At 46.8% G+C, this 22,866-nt stretch overlaps 1 protein-coding gene across 3 annotated transcripts in view; it reads left to right on the top strand.

The window, feature by feature from the left end:
- Positions 1 to 22,866, top strand: part of LOC147111319 (MICOS complex subunit mic25-like) — a 411,496-nt gene that overhangs the window by 193,897 nt on the left and 194,733 nt on the right. For all 3 annotated transcript variants that reach the window (XM_086002087.1, XM_086002084.1, XM_086002085.1), the window contains exon 6: positions 20,226 to 20,296. In XM_086002087.1, coding sequence (XP_085858213.1) covers positions 20,226 to 20,296 — 71 coding nt within the window. The remainder of the gene's footprint in view (positions 1 to 20,225; positions 20,297 to 22,866) is intronic.

Here is a 22,866-nt window from a genome sequence, read left to right as displayed (position 1 = left end):
GAGACCTGTGGCCTTCTTCTCCCGAACCCTTCAGGGACCTGAAATCAGGCACTCTTCTGTCGAGAAGGAGGTACAGGCTATAGTGGAGGCAGTGCGGCACTGGAGACACTACCTAGCCTGCTCACCGACCAGCGGTCGGTGGCTTTCATGTTTAATAACAAAGGGGGAAAATCAAGAATGACAAAATACTCAGGTGGAGGATCGAACTATCCACGTTCGACTATGATATTATGTACAGGCCGGGAGCCCTTAATGAACCCCCAGACGCCCTATCACGGGGAATGTGTGCCAGCATTCATACGGACAAATTACAGGGTCTCCACAACGACCTCTGTCACCCAGGGGTCACCCGACTATACCATTTTATAAAGTCCCGCAATCTGCCCCACTCCATCGAGGAGGTCAGTGCAATGACCAGAGCCTGCCGCATCTGTGCGGAATGCAAGCCTCGTTTCTACAGGCCTGACCGTGCACACCTTATCAAAGCCACACGGCCATTCGAGCGCCTAAGTCTGGACTTCAAGGGACCCCTTCCCTCTGCCGACCGTAACATATACTTCCTCAATATCATTGATGAATATTCCCGCTTCCCCTTCACCATTCCCTGCCCAGACATGACCAGTGCCACGGTCATCAAGTGTCTCGGTAATCTATTCTGCATGTTTGGCATGCCGAACTACATACACAGCGATAGGGGGACGTCATTCATGAGTGACGAGCTGCGCCAGTTCTTGCTCTCGAAGGGGATAGCCACTAGCAGAACCACTAGCTACAACCCCCGGGGTAATGGGCAAGTGGAAAGGGAGAATGCTACTGTTTGGAAGGCTGTCACGTTAGCCTTAAAGTCAAAGGCCTTCCGACCTCCCGCTGGCAGGAAGTCCTCCCAGACGTGCTCCACTCCATAAGGTCTCTGTTATGTACTGCCACTAACGCTACCCCTCACGAAAAGATGTTCGTTTTCCCCCGGAAATCCACCTCGGGCATATCTCTACCCGCGTGGCTGACGTCTCCGGGGACAGTACTATTGCGGAAGCACGTGAGAGGCCATAAAACGGACCCCCTTGTGGAAAAGGTACAGCTCCTCCATGCAAACCCTCAGTACGCCTATATCGAATACTCTGACGGGCGAGAGGACACTGTTTCCATAAAAGACCTCGCTCCCTCGGGGAGCGGAGAGAACGATGGGAGACTACCCGATGAAGACCTACACTACAAAGAGACAGGACGCCCAGAGGTATCAATACCCAACTTTAACCTGGAGGACACTGCAGATAACCTGGAAGACACTGTGGAGGCCCGGACAGCGGAGGAACCAGAATCCACTCCCCTAGAGGCACCCCAACCGGCTTTGCGCCTATCACTGAGAACTGCAAAACCTCCTGACAGACTCACTTATACCAACTTTTAAGAAACATCACCCCGATGGACTAAATCTATAGAAGGGGTGAATGTAATGAAATCTGTTTGTCTTGATCCTGTATTTGTTTTGCACTCATGTATATTACCCTCCCCCACTGTGTATAGTTTCACTTCCTCTTTCCCGACTAACCTGGGAGGTTCCAGGTCTTGGCTCTTGGCTCCGCCCCTGACTTCTCTTACATAAAGATCCCAGGATCTGTATGACTCATTCCTGTGAACCAGTTGGCGTGTTGAGATGTTCGCTCTGATCTTAGTGATTAAAAGCCAACTTGTTTAAGTCTATAACTTCCAGTTTTGTGGTTATTGAAGGCCCATCAACTATGTTGCCGATCGAGTTTCTTAAAGGTGTGATCCTTCTTAAAGGCATGACGCCTGATTTATGGTCTACGGACCGAAAAGCGGATTGTGTCCTTTCTGTGATCGGTACGCCACAAGGTATTACATTTTGGTAGGAGGAATAGGGAGGTCACTTATCACGTGGAGGGTGCGAGTCTAGGTGGGGTAGAGGAGCAAAGGGATCTCGGAGTACAAATAGACAAATCACTAAAAGCAGCGACACAGGTTAGCAAGGCCATAAAATAAAAGCAAACCAAACATGAGGGCTTATTTGAAGAGGTATAGAATTGAAAAGTAGTGAAGTTATGCTAAATTTGTGTTGAACCTTAGTTAGACCACACTTGGGGTATTGCGTACAATTCTGGCCGCCATATTATAGAAAGGATATAGAGGCACCGGAGAGGCTGCAGAGAAGATTTACGAGGATGATACCAGAAATGCGAGGGTATATGTATCAGGAAAGGATGCACTGAAGCCCCTGGTGCTGAGCAGGTTCAACCAGTTTCCTTTCTGGTTTGCTGAACTTGGGTTGAAAGGACAGACAATTGGGACCATCCCCACATCCTGCTTTTTTTTAAATTTGGGGCGTTTTCCTTCTCATGAGTTAACTAGTTTCTAATCTTGGGGCCCTCCCTTATCTCTGGAACCTCCTCCAGCCCTTCAACCCTCCGAGATCTCTGCACTCCTCCAATTCTGGCATCAAGTCATACATTTTGGTAGGAAGAACGAGGAGAGGATAAACTAAAGGGTACAATCCTAAAGGGGGTGCACGAACAGAGAGACCTGGGGGTATAAGTGCACAAATCATTGAAGGTGGCAGGGCAAGTTGAGAAAGCGGTTAAAAAAGCATACAGGATCATGGGCTTCATAAATAGAGGCATAGATTACAAAAGTAAGGAAGTTATGATGAACCTTTATAATACACTGGTCCGACCTCTACTGGCATATTGTGTCTAATTCTGGGCACTGCACTTTAGGAAGGATGTGAAGGCCTTAGAGAGGGTGCAGAAAAGATTTACAAGAATGGTTCCAGGGATGAGGGACTTCAATTACGTGGATAGACTGGAGAAGCTGGGGTTGTTCTCCTTAGAGCAGAGAAGATTTGATAGAGGTGTTCAAAATCATGGGGGGTCTAGACAGAGTAGACAGAGAGAAACTGTTTCCATTGGCGGAAGGGTCGAGAACCACAGGACACAGATTTAAGGTGACTGGCAGAAGAACCAAAGGCGACATGAGGAAAAACTTTTTTACGCAGCGAGTGGTTAGGATCTGGAATGCCTGAAAGGGTGGTGGAGGCAGATTCAATCACGGCTTTCAAAAGGAAATTGGATAAGTACCTGAAGGAAAAAAAATTGCTGGGCTTTGGGGAAAGGGCAGAGGAGTGGAACTAGCTGAAGTGCTCTTGCAGAGAGCTGGCATGGGCTCGACGGACCGAATGGCCTCCTTCTGTGCTGTAACCATTCTATGACTCTGAACAGGCTGGGTCTCTTTTCGCTTGAAAGAAGAAGGCTGAGGGGGTGACCTAATAGAGGTCTTTAAAATTATGAAAGGTTTTGATAGAGTAGGTACAGAGAGAGTGTTTCCACTTGTGAGAAAGAGCATAACCAGAGGCCATCAATATAAGATAGTCACCAACAAATCAAATAGAGAATTCAGAAGAAATGTCTTTACCCAGAGGGTGGTAAGAATGTGGAACTCACTACCACAGGGAGTAGTTGAGGCAAATAGTATAGATGCATTTAAGGTGAGGCTATATAGGCATTTGAGGGAGAAGTGAATAGAGGGTTATGCTGATAGAGTTAGATAAGGAAAGAAGGGAGGAGGGTCTAGTGGAGCATTAAAGCTTGCATGGACTGGTTGGGCCAAATGGCCTGTTTCTATGCCATATATCCTATATAATCCTATGTAAATTTACCTCCTGACACTCCTGCCAAGGCTAACGGCGTGAGATCTAGCCACGAGAGCGTTACTGGCATTCGTGGATATGTACTCTGGTAAGCAGTGAAATGCCTGCAGAAGAGAGGGGGGGAAAAATGGTAGAAAAAGTGGCAAGAGGAATGAAGTAGAGGAATAAAATAGTCATTATCTTGATAAAAGTGTGCAATCTATTTATGCACATAAAAACACAGGCTAACGGAGTTTAATTTACTTAACGTATCAGGTCAGTGGGCAGACAGGTGGCACTGTCAACTATGAGGGATTATGGAGTGTCCTCCTTAAATTTGGCCACCCTCAAAAGTTTGTCACCATCCTCCGCCTGCTTCACGACGACATGCAAGCCGCGATCCTGACCAACGGTTCCACCACAGACCCAATTCACGTACGACCCGGGGCCAAGCAAGGCTGTGTCATCGCACCAACGCTCTTCTCGATCTTCCTTGCTGCAATGCTCCATCTCACCCTCAGTAAGGTCCCCGCTGGAGTGGAACTAATTTACAGAACAGACGGGAAACTGTTCAACCTCCGTCGCCTCCAGTCCAGATCCAAGGTTGTCCCATCCTCTGTCGTCGAATTACAGTACGTGGACGACGCTTGTATCTGCGCTCACTCGGAGGTCGAACTCCAAACCATCGTCAACACCTTCACCGAAGCGTACACTGAACATCTGTAAGACAAAGGTCCTCTACCAACCAGCCCCCGTCACACAGTACTGCCCCCCGATTATCAAAATCCACGACAAGGCCTTGGACAACGTGGACCACTTTCCATATCTCGGGAGCCTACTGTCAACAAGGGCAGATGTCGACGACGAAGTCCAACGCTGCCTTCAGTGTGCCAGTGCAGCCTTCGGTCGCCTGAGGAAGAGAGTGTTTGAAGACCAGGACCTCAAACCCGGCACTAAGCTCATGGTCTACAGAGCAGCAGTAACACCCGCCCTGCTGTATGCCTCAGAGACATGGAGCATGTACAGCAGGCACCTCAAAGCACTGGAGAGGTACCACCAACGCTGCCTCCGCAAGTTCCTGCAAATCCATTGACAAGATAGGCGCACCAATGTCAGTGTTCTCGCTCAGGCCAACATCCCCAGCATCGAAGCTTTGACCACGCTCGATCAGCTCCGATGGACGGGTCACATTGTCCGCATGCCCGCTACGAGACTCCCAAAACAAGCGCTCTACTCGGAGCTCTGGCATGGCAAGAGAGCCCCAGGTGGGCAGAGGAAACGCTTCAAGGGCACCCTCAAAGCCTCCTTGAAAAAGTGTAACATCCACACCGACACCTGGGAATCCCTGGCCCAAGACCGCATAAAGTGGAGGAGAAACATCCGGGAAGGCGCCGAACACCTCGAGTCTCTTCGCCGGGAGCAAGCGGAAGCCAAGCGCAGGCAGCGCAAGGAGCGCACGTTAATCCAAGCACCCCACCCACCCACCCCTTCAACCACCATCTGCCCCACCTGTGACAGAGATTGTAGGTCCCGCATTGGACTCATCAGTCACCTGCGAACTCATTTTTAATGTGGAAGCAAGCCATCCTCGGTTCCGAGGGACTGCCTAAGAAGAAGAAGGCAGATGGAGTTCAACACAGATACGTATGAAGTCTTGAGATTAGGAGGAAGAAAGGATTACAGAGCAGGAAAGACACCCGGTGGGACTTTGGTGGCTATGTCGTTCGAGCCACTGGATCAGTGTTTGCAGGCGATGAAGAAAAGAAACACAATGCTGGGATGTAGAGCTAGAGGTGTGAAATGTTTGTCTAAGGAGGTGATGCTGAAGTAGGTCCTGCCCAAAAACATTACCATGTTACTATCGGGGGTATTGGCATGTCGGAAGTACAGATCTCAAAGGGAGCTGAATTGACGTGCATAATTGAAGATGAGGCACTTCTTAATCCAATCAAGCAGTACCAGCCTTGCTTTCTTCTCGGTCTTCAAGGCAGCACCATTTTGAGCAAGAGTCCAGCCTAATTTTTCAGGTAACCTGCTGTGATACAGTGCCCACACACAATGAGCCCTCAGCTGTGGCTCAGTTGGTAGCAAAGTCCTCTCTGAGTCAGAAGGTTGTGGGTTCAAGTCCCACTCCAGGGACTTGAGCAGAAAAATCTAGGCTGACACTCCAGTGCAATACTGAGGGAGCTCTGCACTGTTGGATGAGATGTTAAACCAAGACCCCGTCTTCTTTCTCAGGTGGACGTAAAAGACCCCACGGCACTATTTCGAAGACGAGCAGGGGAGTTCTCCCTGGTGTCCTGGGGTCAATATTTATCCCTCAATCAATATCACTAAAACAGATTATCTGGTCATTATCACCTTGCTGTGTTCAAATTGGCTGCCGTGTTTCCTACATTACAACAATGGCTGCACTTCAACAAATACTTCATCGACTCTAAAGCGCTTTGGGAATTCCGGTGGTTGTGAAAGACGCTATATAAATGCAAGTCTTTCTCCTTTCTTTCCCTCTTCTCCCCTCCCCAGCACTCTTCACCTGACTCCCTCCGACATTTCTTGTAAAACAGAGACCAGAACTGAACACGGTGCTCCAGACGCAGTGGCCAAGCACCTCCCTGTGACCATGTAAGTGAGAGCAAAATCTCCCTGGCTGGGAAAATCACCCACGCAGATCTGGCTTTTGTAACTTTGTGGCATTCGGTTTATGATTTATTCAACAACATAAAGAAATACATACAAGAGATCCAAAGCAAATAGTTGCCTCTGCTAAATCCAAGCTCCTTCTGGCCATCCTTTTCAAATGCTAATGTATTGACGTGAGCTGACCTAGAAATTCATACACTACATCTGTACATACAGAGGCAGGCTGCAGCGTTTTATTAATGAGCCTTCATTGCAGGAGCTTCACTAATGACACCTTGTACTGGGAATCTTGGTGCTTCATTTGTCGAATCAGCACAATGTATTATTAGCTTGTATCCCCATTAAAGATCGTGCATGGTTAAGATTTAGGCTGCATTTTTAGTGGGAGCTAAAGAAACATATTCAGCACCACATCAGGCTCAGGGAACAAGTACTTTAGCTATTCATTCTGCAACACAGGCTTCCCTCTCTTTTGAGTACTGCAAGAGCATGCCTGCCCTAGTTATGTTTTTTTTCCAGAAGGATTGATTGCCATCGATCCAGCTCTGGTGAATTAATAAACAATCTTTGGTTCCATTTGTTTTCCTCGTACTGCTTTCAGAATTGCCATTATAAATTGCCTGGAAAATTGCTGTTGTTCGTGTTGCACATCTCACCCATCACTTCTCTCCCCTCCCGAAGGCAGTGACTCAATAAGAATCTAATAACGTCCAGAGTAAAAAAGGCCATGTGGGGAACCATCTGGTGCTCATTTGTGACAGTCCGACCATAAACTTCCTTCCCACCTTCTGTGGAACCCCCTAAGTTAGGGAAAGCTGAGTTCCAACTTCTGTCCTAGTGTCAGCTGTGGCTCAGTTGGTAGCGCCCTCACTTCTGAGTCAGAAGGTTGTGGGCTCAAGTCCCACTCCAGAGACTTGAGCACAAAAATCTAGGCTGACACTCCAGTGCGGTACTGAGGGAGCTCTGCACTGTCAGAGGTGCCGTCTTTTGGATGAGACGTTAAACTGAGGCCCTGTCTGCTCTTTCAGGTGGACGTAAAAGATCCCATGGCACTATTTCGTAGAAGAGCAGGGGAGCTACCCTGGCCAATATTTATCCCTCAATCAACATCACTAAAACAGATTATCTGGTCATTATCACATTGCTGTTTGTGGCAGCTTGCTGTGCGCATATTGGTTGCCGCATTTCCTACATTGCAACAGTGACTACACTTCAAAAAGTACTTCATTGACTGTAAAGCGCTTTGGGACGTCCTGAGTTCGTTAGTGAGTTTGTCCGTCTGTCCGTCGTTCCCTCCCTCCCCTGAAACGATCGAGTGGATTGTGATCAGGGGCAGGAGCTGCTTTCTCCCTAGCCGCAAGGAGCTGTAGCCCATTGTAGCAGCCAACTCCTGCCATAGCTGTGATCAGTTAAACCAACACTGACCCAGGATCAAGCCTGGAACTCCCTCCCTAAACTTCTTTGCCTTGCTACCTCTCACTCTCCTCCTTCAAAACCCCTCCTCGAATCTTACCTCTTTGACCATGGCTTCCTACTTGTTGCTCAGTTTCCACCACTTCTGCAAAGCGCCTCACGACGTTTTGAGATGTGAAAAGTGCCAAATAAACGTATATTGTTGTTGGCAAAAGCAAAATACTGCGGATGCTGGAAATCTGAATTAAAAACAGAAAAAGCTGGCAGCGCTGAGTGGGTCGGGCAGCATCTGTGGAGAGAGAAATAAGAGTTACTGAACCTGGGACCTTCACGTTCTGTGCGGCTCATTTCCACATTCGTTGGTGAATTTACCAAATGCAGCTGTCGGGGGAGCTATTCTACCATGGCTTCACAGGAAGCTGGTTGTGAATAGTGCCGAGAGTTTGTCGGTACTTCTGTAAAACACTCATTCGAATAAGCTAAACTTACAAGAGCCAGAATTCCACCCAACTGGGGAATGCTAATAAAGATGTTATGAGCCTATAATTCGATGTGATGACCATCCTTCAAGGAGCACAGTTGCCATTCAGTAATACTCCATGCAGCTATAAATGTGCTTATTAATTGTTAATGTAGATGTGTCTTTTTTCAGAAGTCAGCATTATACTGGATGAAAAATGCACAAATTTTCTCCTAAATTCAGAAACCTTCGCCATTGCTAAAACTAGTTAACAGATTCAATCATTTTCAAACTGTAGCAAAACATAAAAGCACCTCAGTCCAAAGCTGCTTGAACTCATTACTGTATACCAATGGTAATAGCGCTGGAATTAAGTTGTGGCTTTCTCCACAGTAATTTGTTCTTGGTCTCTCCAGGGATTCCCTTAGTGGGGGGGGGGGGCCGGGTGTGGGGGAGAAGGGAAATGAAAATTGCCTGTGAGGAACTATACAATTTGTAAGATTCATATTACTGAAGAAGCCTTGACAACTATTCCTAATTTACTTGTCAAAAATAGATTAAATTAAAGAACGATCAGAACTCATTTCCTACGTTCTCCTCTGCGCTGCGCGGAGCAACAGAAAGCACAGGAGTGCACGGGCCAGCTTACTGTCAGTTTGCTGTTTTTGTAGGGGTGTAAGCTGTTTCTGAACGATCGATGGTCTATCTCATTAAAAATTGGGGAAGATTTAGCCTCTCTGTCTCCCCTTTTGGCGAACCAGGTAGGTTGACTTGTAAGTCAGTCTTCTTGCAGCAGTTAAATAAAAAAAAGTTGTGTCTTTATTTTATTCCAAAGCCACAAGAGAAATCGGTACTCGACTTCACAACAATTAAACAAATTGCAATGTTTTCCACAGCAATGAGCAGCGTTGCAGGGTACAGCCACAATCCATTGGGAAGGGTGCCTTCAGTGGATGGGAAAATCGGGAGGGTGCGACAGGCGGCCGATCTGCCATCGCTCGCTTTACGCCCTCGCTGAAGTTGAAAGATCCAGCGACTGTTCCCAGTTTTTTTTTCTTTTAAAGAGAAGTTAACACTAGGTGGAGCACTTCACCGCGATCTTCTAACTTTGATGGAGGAAGGAGGAAGAGGTAGAGAGAACGGATCGTTGGGACCAGCTAACTATTCGCGTCACATCTCCCCTTTTGCAGTGAGATTGTAGATGGCGATAGGTGTTTTTTTTAAAAATGCTCTAGTGGCAAGACTCTCCCAGCTGGGGAATACGCACAGCGGGAAGCAAGTTGAAATGCAGAGGAAACACGAAATGAATAAACTTGGCAATTGATGAGGATCATTGCAGCAAAGCGTAACCCTTCAGTAATGGCTAAGCATTTTTGTTTTAAATGCAGTTAAAGTTTGAAAAAGTGCACTTTCTGATTTGTACTATTTCTCAAACCTTTGATGCTCCTGAAAGTGCTGGCTCACACTGGGTTACTTTTTGCCATGGCACCAAAACCCTATGTTGCCTCATCCACTTGGCTGTTCTTCATGTGTGTGAGTCATGAGTGTGAGTGTCGCAGGTTATTTGATCTGGAGCGTCACAATGAACTCGGTCCTGCCCTCACCCAACTCCCGCACGCACACACTTTCTAGCGCAGGTCATTGGATCAGGAGTGGGAGCTCTGGCTGAATTTTTAGAAAAGTCCACTCCCTAGCCCAAGGGTGCTGTAACCAGCTGTCGTGTCTCTGCTGTCTGAAGATCATCTAACTGAACACAGGCCAGGAATGAAACCGGAGCCCTTTTGATCTGTATAGCACCGTGCCACTCTGAGCAATGCATATACCCAGTAAGCCACCAGGGTTATAAATCACACCCCTAGATTTAAACATTGAAGAGAACTGCAGCCACCCTTTGTTTTCTCACCAGCAGCGTGATTTATACACTGGGTGTTACGGCACATTCACTGAGCTATCAGGCAGAAGGTAGGTATTATAGCAAAATACTGCAGATGTTGGAAATCCGAAATAACAACAGAAAATGCTGGAAAAACTCAGCAGGTCAGGCAACATCCGTGGAGAGAAATTTGAGTTGACGTTTCGGGTTTGACCCTTCTTCAAAACTGGAGAGAAAAGGAACTAGATCGAAGGCAGGGCAGCGATCGGACAAAAGAATAAAAGAACCAAAAGAAGTAAAAGAGATTAGAAGCTAGACGAGATGGTAATAGGCTGTGATTAGGTGTAAAGTGTACTGGCAGGGCAAAAGATAGCTGCCAGGTGTGAGAGAGAAACAAAAGGAAAGGGGGGGGGAAAGGAAAGGAGTGGAAAAATATAAGTGAAAATGAAATAGGGGCCGAGGTTATGATCTGAAATTGTTGAACTCGATATTGAGACCGGAAGGCTGCAGACTGCCTAATCGGAAGATGAGGTGCTGTTCCTCGAGTTTACGTTGAGCTTCCGTGGAACAGTACAAGAGGCCAAGGACGGTGAGGTCCGAGTGGGAATGGAGCGGTGAATTGAAATGACAGGCGACCGGAAGCTCGGGGTCACCCTTACGGACTGAACGGAGGTGTTCCGCAAAGCGGTCACCCAATCTGCGTTTGGTCTCCCCAATGTAGAGGAGGCCGCATCGTGAGCAGCGAATACAGTATACTAGATTGCGAGAAGTACAAGTAAATCGCTGTTTCACCTGGAAGGGGTGTTTGGGGCCCTGGACAGTGGGGAGGGGGGAGGTATAGGGGCAGGTGTTACATCTCCTCCGCTTGCACGGGAAGGTGCCAGGCGAAGGGGAAGGGCTGTTTGGGGTGATAGAGGAGTGGACTAGGGTGTCTCGGAGAGAGCGGTCCCTGCGGAATGCTGAAAGGGGAGGGGAGGGGAAGATACGTTTGGTGGTGGGATCACTTTGGAGGTAGCGGAAATGCCGGAGGATGATCCGTTGAATGTGGAGGCTGGTGGGGTGAAAGGTGAGGACAAGGGGAACCCTATCGTGGTTCCGGGAGGGAGGGGAAGGTAGGTATTGTTGGGAGTTCTGCAGGGATCAATGTTTGGACACTATTTGCTCCTAATCGACATAAATGACCTGGATGCTGAAACCAATTGTAAGCTCGTCAAGTTTACAGATGACAGCAAAAATTAGAGCAATTTGAATGGAAAATAGTTAATGGTTTACAGAGGGATTTAGATCATGGAATTCTTAGAATCATAGGATGATACAGCACAGAAGGGGGCCATTTAGCCTATCGTACCTGTGCTGGATTTTTCAAAGAGTTATCCAATTAGTCCCACTCCCCTGCTCTTTCTCCCATTGCCCTGCAAATTTTTTCCCCTTCAGGTATTCATCTAATTCTCTTTTGAAAGTTATTATTGAATCCTCATCTTGCCTCTAGTTCTTTTGCCAATTACCTTAAATCTGTGCCCTCTGGTTACCGACCCTTCTGCCAGTGCAAAATGTTTTCTCCTTACTCTATTGAAACACGACATAATTTTGAACACCTCTTTCACAGCTCCCCTTGTCCTTTTCTGCTGCTGGAAGGAGAACACATGAATTAGCACAGGGAGGTTTTGCCTGGGAGTGGTAGTAGATTCCTGTCTTCCATTGCCTAGGCAATAGGATGAATATGTGGCCCGATCGATGGAGTACAAGTCTCCAGTGCTGTACTTGGCCTTTGTAACAGGCTGATTCAGTTTTGGTCACCGCACTACATAGTGTAAAGCACCTTCTTTGGAACGGGTACAAAGAAAGACAAGAAGAATGATCTGATGTAAAGGGCCTGAGCGACAAAAGAAGATTAGAGGACTTCCAGCTCTGCTGAGAAGGTAGTTAATAAGAGGAATTTGTACATGAAATATTAAATAGTCTAGATTAGTTAAATCCAGAATATTACTGAAAAGTGAGTAGGATCACAGGATATCAATTCAGTTAGCGAAAATTAAATTTCAACCAGAAATGTGAGGATTTATTTTTACTGGTAAATGTTTGTATCTTAGTAGAGGCAAGGTACCGTGTCAGCCTTAGCTCAGTTGGGTCAGAAGTCTATACGTTTGAGTCCCATACCGAGCTTTGAGTGTCAGCCATGGCTCAGTGGGTAGCACTCTCGCCCATGAGTCAGAAGGTCCTGGGTTCAAGTCCCACTCCAGGGATTTGAACACAAAAATCTAGGCTGACACTCCAATGCAGAGGGAGCGATGCATTGTTGGAGGTGCCGTCTTTCGGATGAAATGATAAACCAAGGCCCTCTCGGAATTATCCCTGGTGTCCTGGCCAATATTTATCCCTCAATCAACATTAAAACAGATTATCTGGTCATTATCACATTGCTGTTTGAGGGAGCTGCTGTGTGCAAATTTACTGCCTCGTTTCCTACATTACAACAGCGACGACACTTCAAAACGTACCTCATTGGTCCTAAAGCGCTTTGGAATGCCCTGAGGTTGTGAAAGACGCTATATAAATGCAAGTCTTTCTTTTCTTTCTATAACCTGGGCTGAGCAGCCCAGTGCCAGACTATAGGGATGCTGCATTGTTGGAGCTGCTGTCCTTCAGACGCGATGCTGAATCTGTCTCCCTGCCCTGTTGGTTGCAGGACAATTTAAAGATCCCATGGGCGCTATTCAAAGAAGAACAGCGAGTTCTCCCAATGTCCTGGCCAATATTCCGTCCTCGGCTAGTACCAAAAACAAACGAACTGGCCGTTCTTCTTTGCTGTTCGCAGGAGTTGCCGGTTCAGAACGTGCTGCACTTTAAAAACACATTGAGATGTTAGAATGTGATGAGGACTTACATAAATGCAAGCATCATCATCAAAAGCACTTGCATGCTAGTCTGAGAGGCTTTGGGTACTGGAGGGACAATCTTGACAAGACGCACAGCTTTTTCTCATCTTTGATTGTTATGACACCTTCAAATGTAGGTTTCTATAGATGTTAAAGGGAAGCAAAACTAATGAACACGCCATTACATTCTTTCCCTGTTCTTCCTCACCAGTTCTTTAAATGCTTAATATCGCATTACATTTCCCAAGACCAGAAACAGTGAGCATCTACTGGCATCAATTTATTTTTCTAAAATTGCGTTATTATTTTCCCACTGGCCTCTTTGAACTTTTGGTTTCATTTATATTTTCAAAATCAACTACCAGTACAGATTTAGAAGTAGGATCGCATGTTGCTAAGTTACGGCAATAAAATGTAAATACAACAGCAGAAGGAAAATGAGAAATTCAAACAGGGGGACTGTGTACTTTATGTTTGATATTGATGTCAATATAGACTTGTCAAAGAGCCGAGAATTGGGCATGCGACTGGTTAATACTGAGAAGCCCAAATTCAGGGCCAAGGCGCATAGCGCTGAGTGCCACCAAGGTTTAAAAGCTTAGCAGGGAAGACCAGGTAAGTAAGATGTTTAGAGGACATCAAGTTTGGTGTTTAAAAGCTTGTAGATTGTAGGAAAAGAAGACCTCAGGTTAGAGCAGTGATTGGGCTGTGCAATTGGCTTCAGTGCTCCTGGGTTAAGGAGATGGAAAATCAATGGCATTCCCATTGCTGGTCACCATCTAATGATGTCAGGCCTTCCAATACTCTTATAGCCTGCTGACATTCAGCAGCTAACCCCACACACAACAAATGGCTACTTGAACAACAACTTGCATGTATGTAGCGCCTTTAACCTAGGAAAACGGCCTAAGGCGACTCAAAGGAGCGTAATCAGTCAAGATTTCACAGCGAGCCACATGAGATATTAGGACAGGTGACCAAACGCTTGGTCAAAGAGGTAGGTTTTAAGGAGTGTCTTAAAGGAGGAGAGAGAGGCGGAGAGGTTCAGGGAGGGAACTCCAGAGCTTAGGGCCCAGGCAGCTGAAGGTGAAGCAGTAAAAATCGGAGATATGCGAGGCCAGAATCGGAGGAATGCAGAGTTCTTGGATGGTTGTAGGGTTGCAGGAGGTTACAGAGATGGGAACGAGGTACAGGAGGGCATTCAGTGTCCAAGGATCCATAATCTAGCCAGAGTCTGGGTGGAGGTTTGGGGTGGGGGCAGGAGCAATTTAAAAAAAAATTTGTTCCTGGGATGTGGGCATCACTGGCAAGGCCAGCATTTATTGCCCATCCCTAATTGCCCTTGAGAAGGTGGTGGTGAGCCGCCTTCTTGAACCGCTGCAGTCCGTGCGGTGAAGGTGCTCCCACAGCGCTGTTAGGGAGGGAGTTCCAGGATTTTGACCCAGTGACGATGAATGAATCTGACGTGATAGCTTTTGTTCATTTGGGAAGGTGAATTCTGTTATTCTGCCATTTGTTACAGCTTACATTACACGACTGCAGTTTCCTCTGTGATGATGTACTTACTGGAATAATCAAAATCTATTTTCCGTCACTCACGGGGGCAGTTATGCGTGGACCTCCTCCCCTATTTGCCCCGCACTGTAAACAACACCACCTTTCAATTAAAAAAAAGCTTTCACAGCACCAATTAAAGCTATGACAGCATGACTTCTATAGCATTTAATGTCTATATCATGATCAGCCTTGACATTGATCTGTGCAAAGATCACATTATGAAAGCATTGCCCCACAAACCAGTATTAGCGGTTTCTAAATAAACAATGCATTTCAGCAGTTTAAATAGCGTTGCCTAACTAACCTCAAATAATGTTAAAGCTGCTATCTCATGTCTGATTTTCCTTTTTTTTTTAAGTGTACGGCAGGTTTTAGAACCCGTAGAGGCTTCTTTCCTCGGGTGATGAAGTGCTTATCCCAGCTTCGAAGATGGCCACTTCATCATCTGACAAAGGAAGCTCCTGAGAAGCTTGAGAGTTCTGTACTATTCACTAAGGATCACCTTATGATTTATCGACGGCCTGATAATCAGTTTAAAAAAAAAAGGCAACAGCGGTGGTGTTGATTATCACAACGTTAAAAAAAAACGACTGCCCTGTTATTTTAGCTGCAAGTTGTAACTCCTTTGTCCAGGGCACGGGGGCTTTGAATTGACCCCCAGAACCTCCTCTCCGTCATCCACATGACGAGGAGTGTTGCGTTTGCACTGAAGCTTCGCTGGTGCTCTCTTGAAGCGTTTGCCTGAAAAAAAACTAATTTCATATTCCATTGTCTGAAATCTATTTTTTAATTTAAAATGAAACGCCCACCATGTAGCAGCTGCCCCCTCACAAAGTCCACTTTATTTTTGCTGTTTCCAGAGTTGTTAAATTATACCCTAGTTTCTCAGTTTCTTTCTCTCTCTTTGCTCCATCGAAAGCAATGAGCGGTGATCGAGGGGGTGCTCGCAGTCGCGACTGAGTGAAGGAACACCCTGGTTCAGTGGCTGGCTTTAGAAAGCTAGCCCCGATTAGGAGGTGAGTTAATCAGCGGAGTAAACTACACAGTGATCGCAGAGACTACAGACGAGGGGTGGGGGTGCCGTTTGGTCCATCTATTTTATACAACCATTGAAATCTAAGATTCCATCTCACCTGCTCACCGCTAACCACAGCATCTTGAACGATTCCAGATTGTTTTTTGCCTCTACTACCCGGCCCAGACCATTCCGGTTACGGCTCACTCCTTGTGTGATGCAGTGCTTCCTGACATCAGACCTGAATGTGCCTTTTACCATTTTGTACCCATGTCCCCATGCTAACCTCTTTTCCACTTAGAATTATAGAATGATACAGCACAGAAGGAGGCCTTTCGGTCCATCGTACCTGTTCCTTCACTCAGTCTCGACTGCGAGCACCCCTTCGATCACTGTTCATTGCTTTCAATGCAGCAAAGAGAGAGAAGGAGACCGAGAACCTAGGGTACAATTGAACAATAGCAAAATACTGCAGATGCTGGAAATCCGAAATAACAACAGAAAATGCTGGAAAAACTCAGCAGGTCAGGCAACATCTGTGGAGAGAAATTTGAGTTGACGTTTCGGGTCGAAACCCTTCAAAACTGGAAAGAAAAGAAAATAGATCGAAGGCAAGACTGCGATCGAACAAAAGAAGAAAAAGAGACAATAAAAAGGTATTCGAAGCCAGACGAGATGGTAATAGGCCCATGGAGACAAAAGGCAGCTGAGATTAGGTGTGAAGTGTACTGGCAGGTAAGAGACAGCTGCCAGGTGAGAGAGAGAAACAAAAGGAAAGGAGGGAGGGGGGGGGTGCGGAAAGGAGGACCCAAAACAAAGGGGTCTAAAAAATTATAAGTAAAAAAGTAATAGGGGCCGAGGTTATGATCTGACATTGTTGAACTCGATATTGAGTCCGGAAGGCTGCAAAGTGCCTAATCGGAAGATGAGTTGCTGTTCTTCGAGTTTACGTTGAGCTTCCGTGGAACAATACAAGAGGCCAAGGACGGTGAGGTCCGAGTGGGAATGGAGCGGTGAATTAAAATGACAGGCGACCGGAAGCTCGGGGTCACCCTTACGGACTGAACGGAGGTGTTCCGCAAAGCGGTCACCCAATCTGCGCTTGGTCTCCCCAATGTAGAGGAGACCGCATCGTGAGCAGCGAATACAGTATACTAGATTGCAAGAAGTACAAGTAAATTGCTGTTTCACCAGGAAGGGGTGTTTGGGGCCCTGGACAGTGGGAAGGGGGGAGGTATAGGGGCAGGCGTTACATCTCCTGCACTTGCACGGGAAGGTGCCAGGCGAAGGGGAAGGGCTGTTTGGGGTGATAGAGGAGTGGACTAGGGTGTCTCGGAGGGAGCGGTCCCTACGGAATGCTGAAAGGGGAGGGGAGGGGAAGATGTGTTTGGTGGTGGGATCACTTTGGAGGTAGCGGAAATGGCAGAGGATGATCCGTTGAATGTGGAGGCTGGTGGGGTGAAAGGTGAGGACAAGGGGAACCCTATCGTGGTTCCGGGAGGGAGGGGCAGGGGTGAGGGCAGAAGTGCGGGAGATAGAATGGACACGGTCGAGGGCCGTGTCGACCACGGTAGAGGGGAATCTTCGGTTGCCGAAAAAGGAAGACATGTCGGAAGCACTGATGTGGAGGGTGGCATCGTCGGAGCAGATACGGCGGAGACGGAGAAACTGGGAGAATGGAATAGAGTCCTTACAGGAGGCAGGGTGGGAGGAAGTGTAGTCCAGGTAGCTGTGGGAGTCAGTGGGCTTGTAGTGAATATTGGTGGATAACCTATCCCCAGAGATGGAGACGGAGAAGTCGAGGAAGGGAAGGGAAGAGTCAGAGATGGACCATGTGAAGGTGAGGGAAGGGTGGAAATTGGAGGCAAAGTGAATGAAATTGTCTAGTTCGGGGCGAGAGCAGGAAACGGCACCGATACAGTCATCAATGTATCGGAAAAAGAGGTGAGGGAGGGGACCTGAGTAGGACTGGAACAAAGATTGTTCCACATAGTCCACGAAAAGGCAGGCATAGCTAGGACCCATGCGGGTACCCATAGCAACACCTTTGATTTGGAGGAAATGAATGGAGTTAAAGGAGAAGTTGTTCAATGTGAGAACAAGTTCAGCCAGGCGGAGGAGGGTGGTGGTGGATGGGGACTGGACGGGCCTCTGTTCAAGGAAGAAGCGGAGCGCCCTCAGGCCATCCTGGTGGGGGATGGAGGTGTAGAGGGATTGTACGTCCATGGTGAAAAGGAAGCGGTTGGGGCCAGGAAACTGGAAACTGTTAAAGTGGCGGAGGGCGCCCGAAGAGTTGCGGATGTAGGTGGGAAGAGACTGGACAAGGGGAGAAAGGATCGAGCCAAGATAGGAAGAGATAAGTTCCGTGGGGCAAGAACAGGCTGAAACGATGGGTCTACCAGGGCAGTCCTGTTAGTGGATCTTGGGAAGGAGTACTTTTTTACTTATAATTTTTTCCACCCCTTTGTTTTTGGTCCTCCTTCCCCCCCCCCCCCCACCCCTTTCCTTTTGTTTCTCTCTCTCACCTGGCAGCTGTCTCTTACCTGCCAGTACACTTCACACCTAATCTCAGCTGCCTTTTGTCTCCATCTTGTCTGGCTTCGAATACCTTTTATTGTCTCTTTTTCTTCTTTTGTTCGATCGCAGTCTTGCCTTCGATCTATTTTCTTTTCTTTCCAGTTTTGAAGAAGGGATTCGACCCGAAACGTCAACTCAAATTTCTCTTCACGGATGTTGCCTGACCTGCTGAGCTTTTCCAGCATTTTCTGTTGTACAATTGAACAACCCTGGCGACAGCAAAAATATATCTTAGATGAAGTCCCCCCTTACGAACATATGAACAATGACAGACAGGTAAAGACCCCCTGGTCCATCGACCCTGTCCCACACAATTGTGATACCTTGTGTATTACAATATATACTTTCTACCCACCTGAAGCCATGTGCTCTTCTGGGAGAGGCTAAAAAAAAAACAGGCCAATTTGGGAGGAAAAATCTGTGAACTTCCTCTCCAATGCATCTAGGCACTCGAAACTAGTCCAGGAGATTACTTTGGCCCTGAGTTCCCTGCAGTATCTCTTTAAGAGGTGATCTCCGCCCCAGCCAGAAACAGGTCCAGCTCTCGCTTGAAGGATTTCAGTGAATCAGCGTCCACCGCACGAGACGGCAGCCTGTCCCAGAGGTCCACTATTCTCTGGGAAAAGAGCCATCTCCTGACATCTAACCTAGATCTGGCCTTATACAACTTCAAGGCTGAAGAGTCCCCAACAAGCTGGCCACCAAACTCCACACTCTTGGCCTGAACACTTCCCTCTGCAACTGGACCCTGGACTTCCTAACAAACAGACCCCAGTCTGTCAAATTAGGTAACCACACCTCCCCCCCCCCCGACCCTGAACACGGGGGCCCCACAAGGATGTGTGCTGAGCCCCCTCCTCTACTCCCTCTTCACCCACGACTGTGTGGCTGTTCATGGTTCCAACACCATCATCAAGTTTGCGGATGATACCACGGTAGTAGGCCAGATCACCAACAACGATGAGTCAGCCTACAGGGAGGAGGTCCAGCATCTCGTGAAGTGGTGCGCCGATAACAACCTGGCCCTCAACATCAAGAAAACCAAAGAAATCATTGTGGACTTCAGGAAGTCTAAAGGCGGAAGTCACACCCCCATCCACATCAATGGGGCTGTGGTGGAAAGGGTGGACAGCTTTAAGTTCCTCGGAGTCCACATCACGGAAGACCTCTCCTGGTCCCTCAATACCTCCTCTCTGGTGAAGAAGGCCCAGCAGCGCCTATATTTCCTAAGGAGGCTGAAGGGATGTAACCTGTCACCCCTGATCCTCTCTAACTTTTACTGCTGCACAATAGAGAGCATCCTGACGAACTGTATCACAGTATGGTATGGCAGCTGTAGCTACTATGACCGGAAAGCCCTGCAGCGGGTAGTCAAAACTGCCCAACACATTACCAGCACCCGGCTACCGACCATAGAGCACATATACCAGAAACGCTGTTTACGGAGGTCACGGTCCATCATCAAAGACCCTACCCACCCCAGCCACAGTCTGTTCGCCCTCCTGCCATCTGGGAGACGCTACAGATGCATTCGCACCCGTACGACCAGATTTAGGAACAGCTTCTTTCCCAGGGCTGTCATCCTACTGAACTCCACAAATAAACTCTAAAGCCTGCACATCTGCCAATGCACTTTATTATGGTTATGTTTATGTTAATGTATTACAAGCCAAATGTATGTTGAATGTTTAAATGTCTTAATCTAAATGTACACTCTCGGGAGCCGCAAGCCTACATTTCGTTGTACTGCACTTGTGCACTAACAATGACAATAAAGTTGATTATGATTATGATTATGATTAACCTTTCTTTGTAATTAGTTGGATGCAAGATTGTATCTTTCACGGACTTTCTTAGTTAAATAGTTAGGAAAAGCACCTCTTGTAGCTAAATAGCTAACTCTGTTACCAGTTTGCACATCTAATGTTTTTTTGGATGGCTCAAAGTTTCCTACTGTCATGTCGTGCGATATATAATGTGCCTGGGTTTTTCTCTGACTCGATTTATATCTTGGTCAGCCTCATTATGTTAATATCTTCACATCCGATGTCTGAGGAAAACATGTGTCAGTGAAATATCGATCGGCATTGTATTTCCAAATGAAACTTGATGCAGTACTGCCTGTCGGTACAATAAATAAAACAATAACTAGTGCATTAATTTTCTTACAGAATGCAGACTACTACAGGCTTGCGTCAGCACAATTCAATGAAGCAGCAACAATAGCAGACTCCCATGTCAAGTAAGTACCCCGAGTATGGACTGTTTGCGGTTGCACAGCCTAGAAATATTACACTGGGTCAGAGGCAGAGAATCTTGGATTGATGATTTTATGATTTGCGATCTACTGGTGGGGTAGGTTAGTTGGCATGGAGTACTCCACAAAGCTACCGTTGGGTGCTGGGATACTTGGCATGACTTGAACATTTTTTAAATTAATCCTCGGGGTGCGGGCCTCGCTGTTAAGGCCGGCATTTATTGCCCTTCCCCAGTTGCCCTTGAGAAGGTTGGTGGTGGGCCTTCTTCATGAACCGCTGCAATTTCATACAACTGAGTGTCTTGCTAGGCCAGAGGGCTGCTAGGAGTCAACCACGATGGTGTGGGTCTGGAGTCACATTTCGGCCCAGACCGGGTTAGGACGGCAGGTTTCCTTCCCTAAAGGACATTAGCGAACCAATTGTGTTTTTATGACAATCCCAACAACTTCAAGGTCACTTTTACTGATAGCAGATTTTTTATTTCTATATTTTTAAAATCACAATTCAAGTTCTCAAACTGCCACGGTGGGACTTGAACTCACGTTCTCTGTGTTTTCAGTCCAAGCCTCTGGATTACTAGTCCACTACAGTACCGTACCTTGAATGGGTTGGTTGAAAGGTTTGACCACGTCAAATGGCTTAGTGGAGAAAAGCAACTACACAACGTGATAGGTTCACTGGATTAATTCCTGGGATGAGAGGGTTGTCCTATGAGGAGAGATTGTGTAGAATGGGCTGATACTCTCTGGAGTTTAGAAGAATGAGAGGTGATCTCATTGAAACGTATAAAATTCTGATCCCTGGGATGAGAGGGTTATCCTGTAAGGAGAGATTGAGTAGGTTGAGCCTATACTCTCTCAAGTTTGGAAGAAGAAGAGGTGATCTCATTGAAACATATAAGATTCTGAGGTGGACTGACGGGATAGATGCTGCGAGATTGTTTCTCCCTGGCTGGAGAGTCTAGAACTAGGGGTCATGGTCTCAGGATAAGGGGTCAGCCATTTAGAACTGAGCTGAGGAGGAATTTTTTCACTCAGAGGGTTGTGAATCTTTGGAATTCTCTACCCCAGAGGGCTGTGGATGCTGAGTCGTTGCGTATATTCAAGGCTGAGATCGATAGATTTTTGGACTCTGGGGAATCATGTGATATGGAGATCGGGCAGGAAAGTGGAGTTGAGGTCGAAGATCAGCCATGATTTTATTGAATGGCAGAGCAGACTCGAGGGGCCATATGGCCTACTCTTGCTCCTAATTCTTATGTTCTTTTGATACGGAGACATACAGACTGAGAAGGTCCCAAGCTCGGTCTCCAGTCAATGCTTAAAGTAGCTGATCTAAGCTTGGGCAGCAGAAGGGGGTTCTACAAATGGCCGAATCACCTTTGGGCTAGAGAGAGGAAAATAAATCAGCCAGCGTGCTCACTCCAGTTTGTTGTTCAGTAACCCTTGCTAGAAAGAATGCATATCTGGATGTTGGACACGGAAGGGGTCAGTGTTTGGGTGTGATGCCCTAAGTGGTCCAATACCACTTACTGCCTGACTTCACATACGAAGGACGGCAAGGTACCAGAGGGTAGATGGCAGCAGGGACCCTGGTCATGAGAAGGATAGGGAGAAATTTGATCGTTGCACTCAAAACATTCAGGAGAAACTTCTTTACCCAGGAAGTTGTTAGAATGCGGAACTTGCTACCACATGGAGTGGTTGAGGCGACTAGGCATAGATGCATTTAAGGGGAAGCTAGATAAATACATGAAGGAGAAAGGAATAGAAGGATATATTGATGGGGTTAGATGAGGTAGGGTGGGAGGAGGCTCGTGTGGAGCATAAACACAGGCATAAACCTGTTGGACTGAATGGCCTGTTTCTGTGCTGTAAATACTATGCATTTCTAGCTTGAAATGAAATGCCCCAACAATTACATTTGTGAGCCTCCTCTAGCAGATGAATGTTAACATGATGGTATTCAGCCACGTGAATCAGACCATACCATTTTAAACCTTTTTTTAAATAGTATTGGGTTATTTTAATTTCAAATAGATGCCATAAAGGCCTTTGTAGTTTTCTTTTTTGTGTGCATGCCTGTGTTCAATAAAACCTTACACTTGTGGTCCATAAATGGAGCATATGCGAAGCAGATGGAATTTTAAAACATTTATATTTGTAAAATCCTGATAAAAGAAAAGCCAGCTTTCTATATAACCTTACAGACCTTGTTACTGTGGAACGAACCTTTCAATAAATGCAGTGGCCTGGTCAATAATAAGGTGAGGTAGGCTACTTCTGTTCCTCACATTCGAAAACCTGCCTCTTCAACTACCGCTCCCCTAATTCGTCTTCCAGCGAACTGCCTCTTTAGATTGGAGTCGCAATGCCTGACTCTGTACTTCCATCGCTCGTTCACTATCTCCTTTTTTGTTCATTTCACTGACAGTGCTCACTCATCTTTCCGGTTCCACGTCTGGCGAGCTGTCTGCACTGGAAACACCAACACATCTTTTCTCTTTTCAGAGGAACATAAGAAATAGGAGCAGGAGTAGACCATACGAGCCTGC

Source organism: Somniosus microcephalus, chromosome 11, assembly GCF_052327205.1.
Source record: "Somniosus microcephalus isolate GS21.2 chromosome 11, FLI_Smic_1.0, whole genome shotgun sequence".
Taxonomy (NCBI): Eukaryota; Metazoa; Chordata; class Chondrichthyes; order Squaliformes; family Somniosidae; genus Somniosus; species Somniosus microcephalus.
This window is presented reverse-complemented; position numbering and strand designations above follow the sequence as displayed.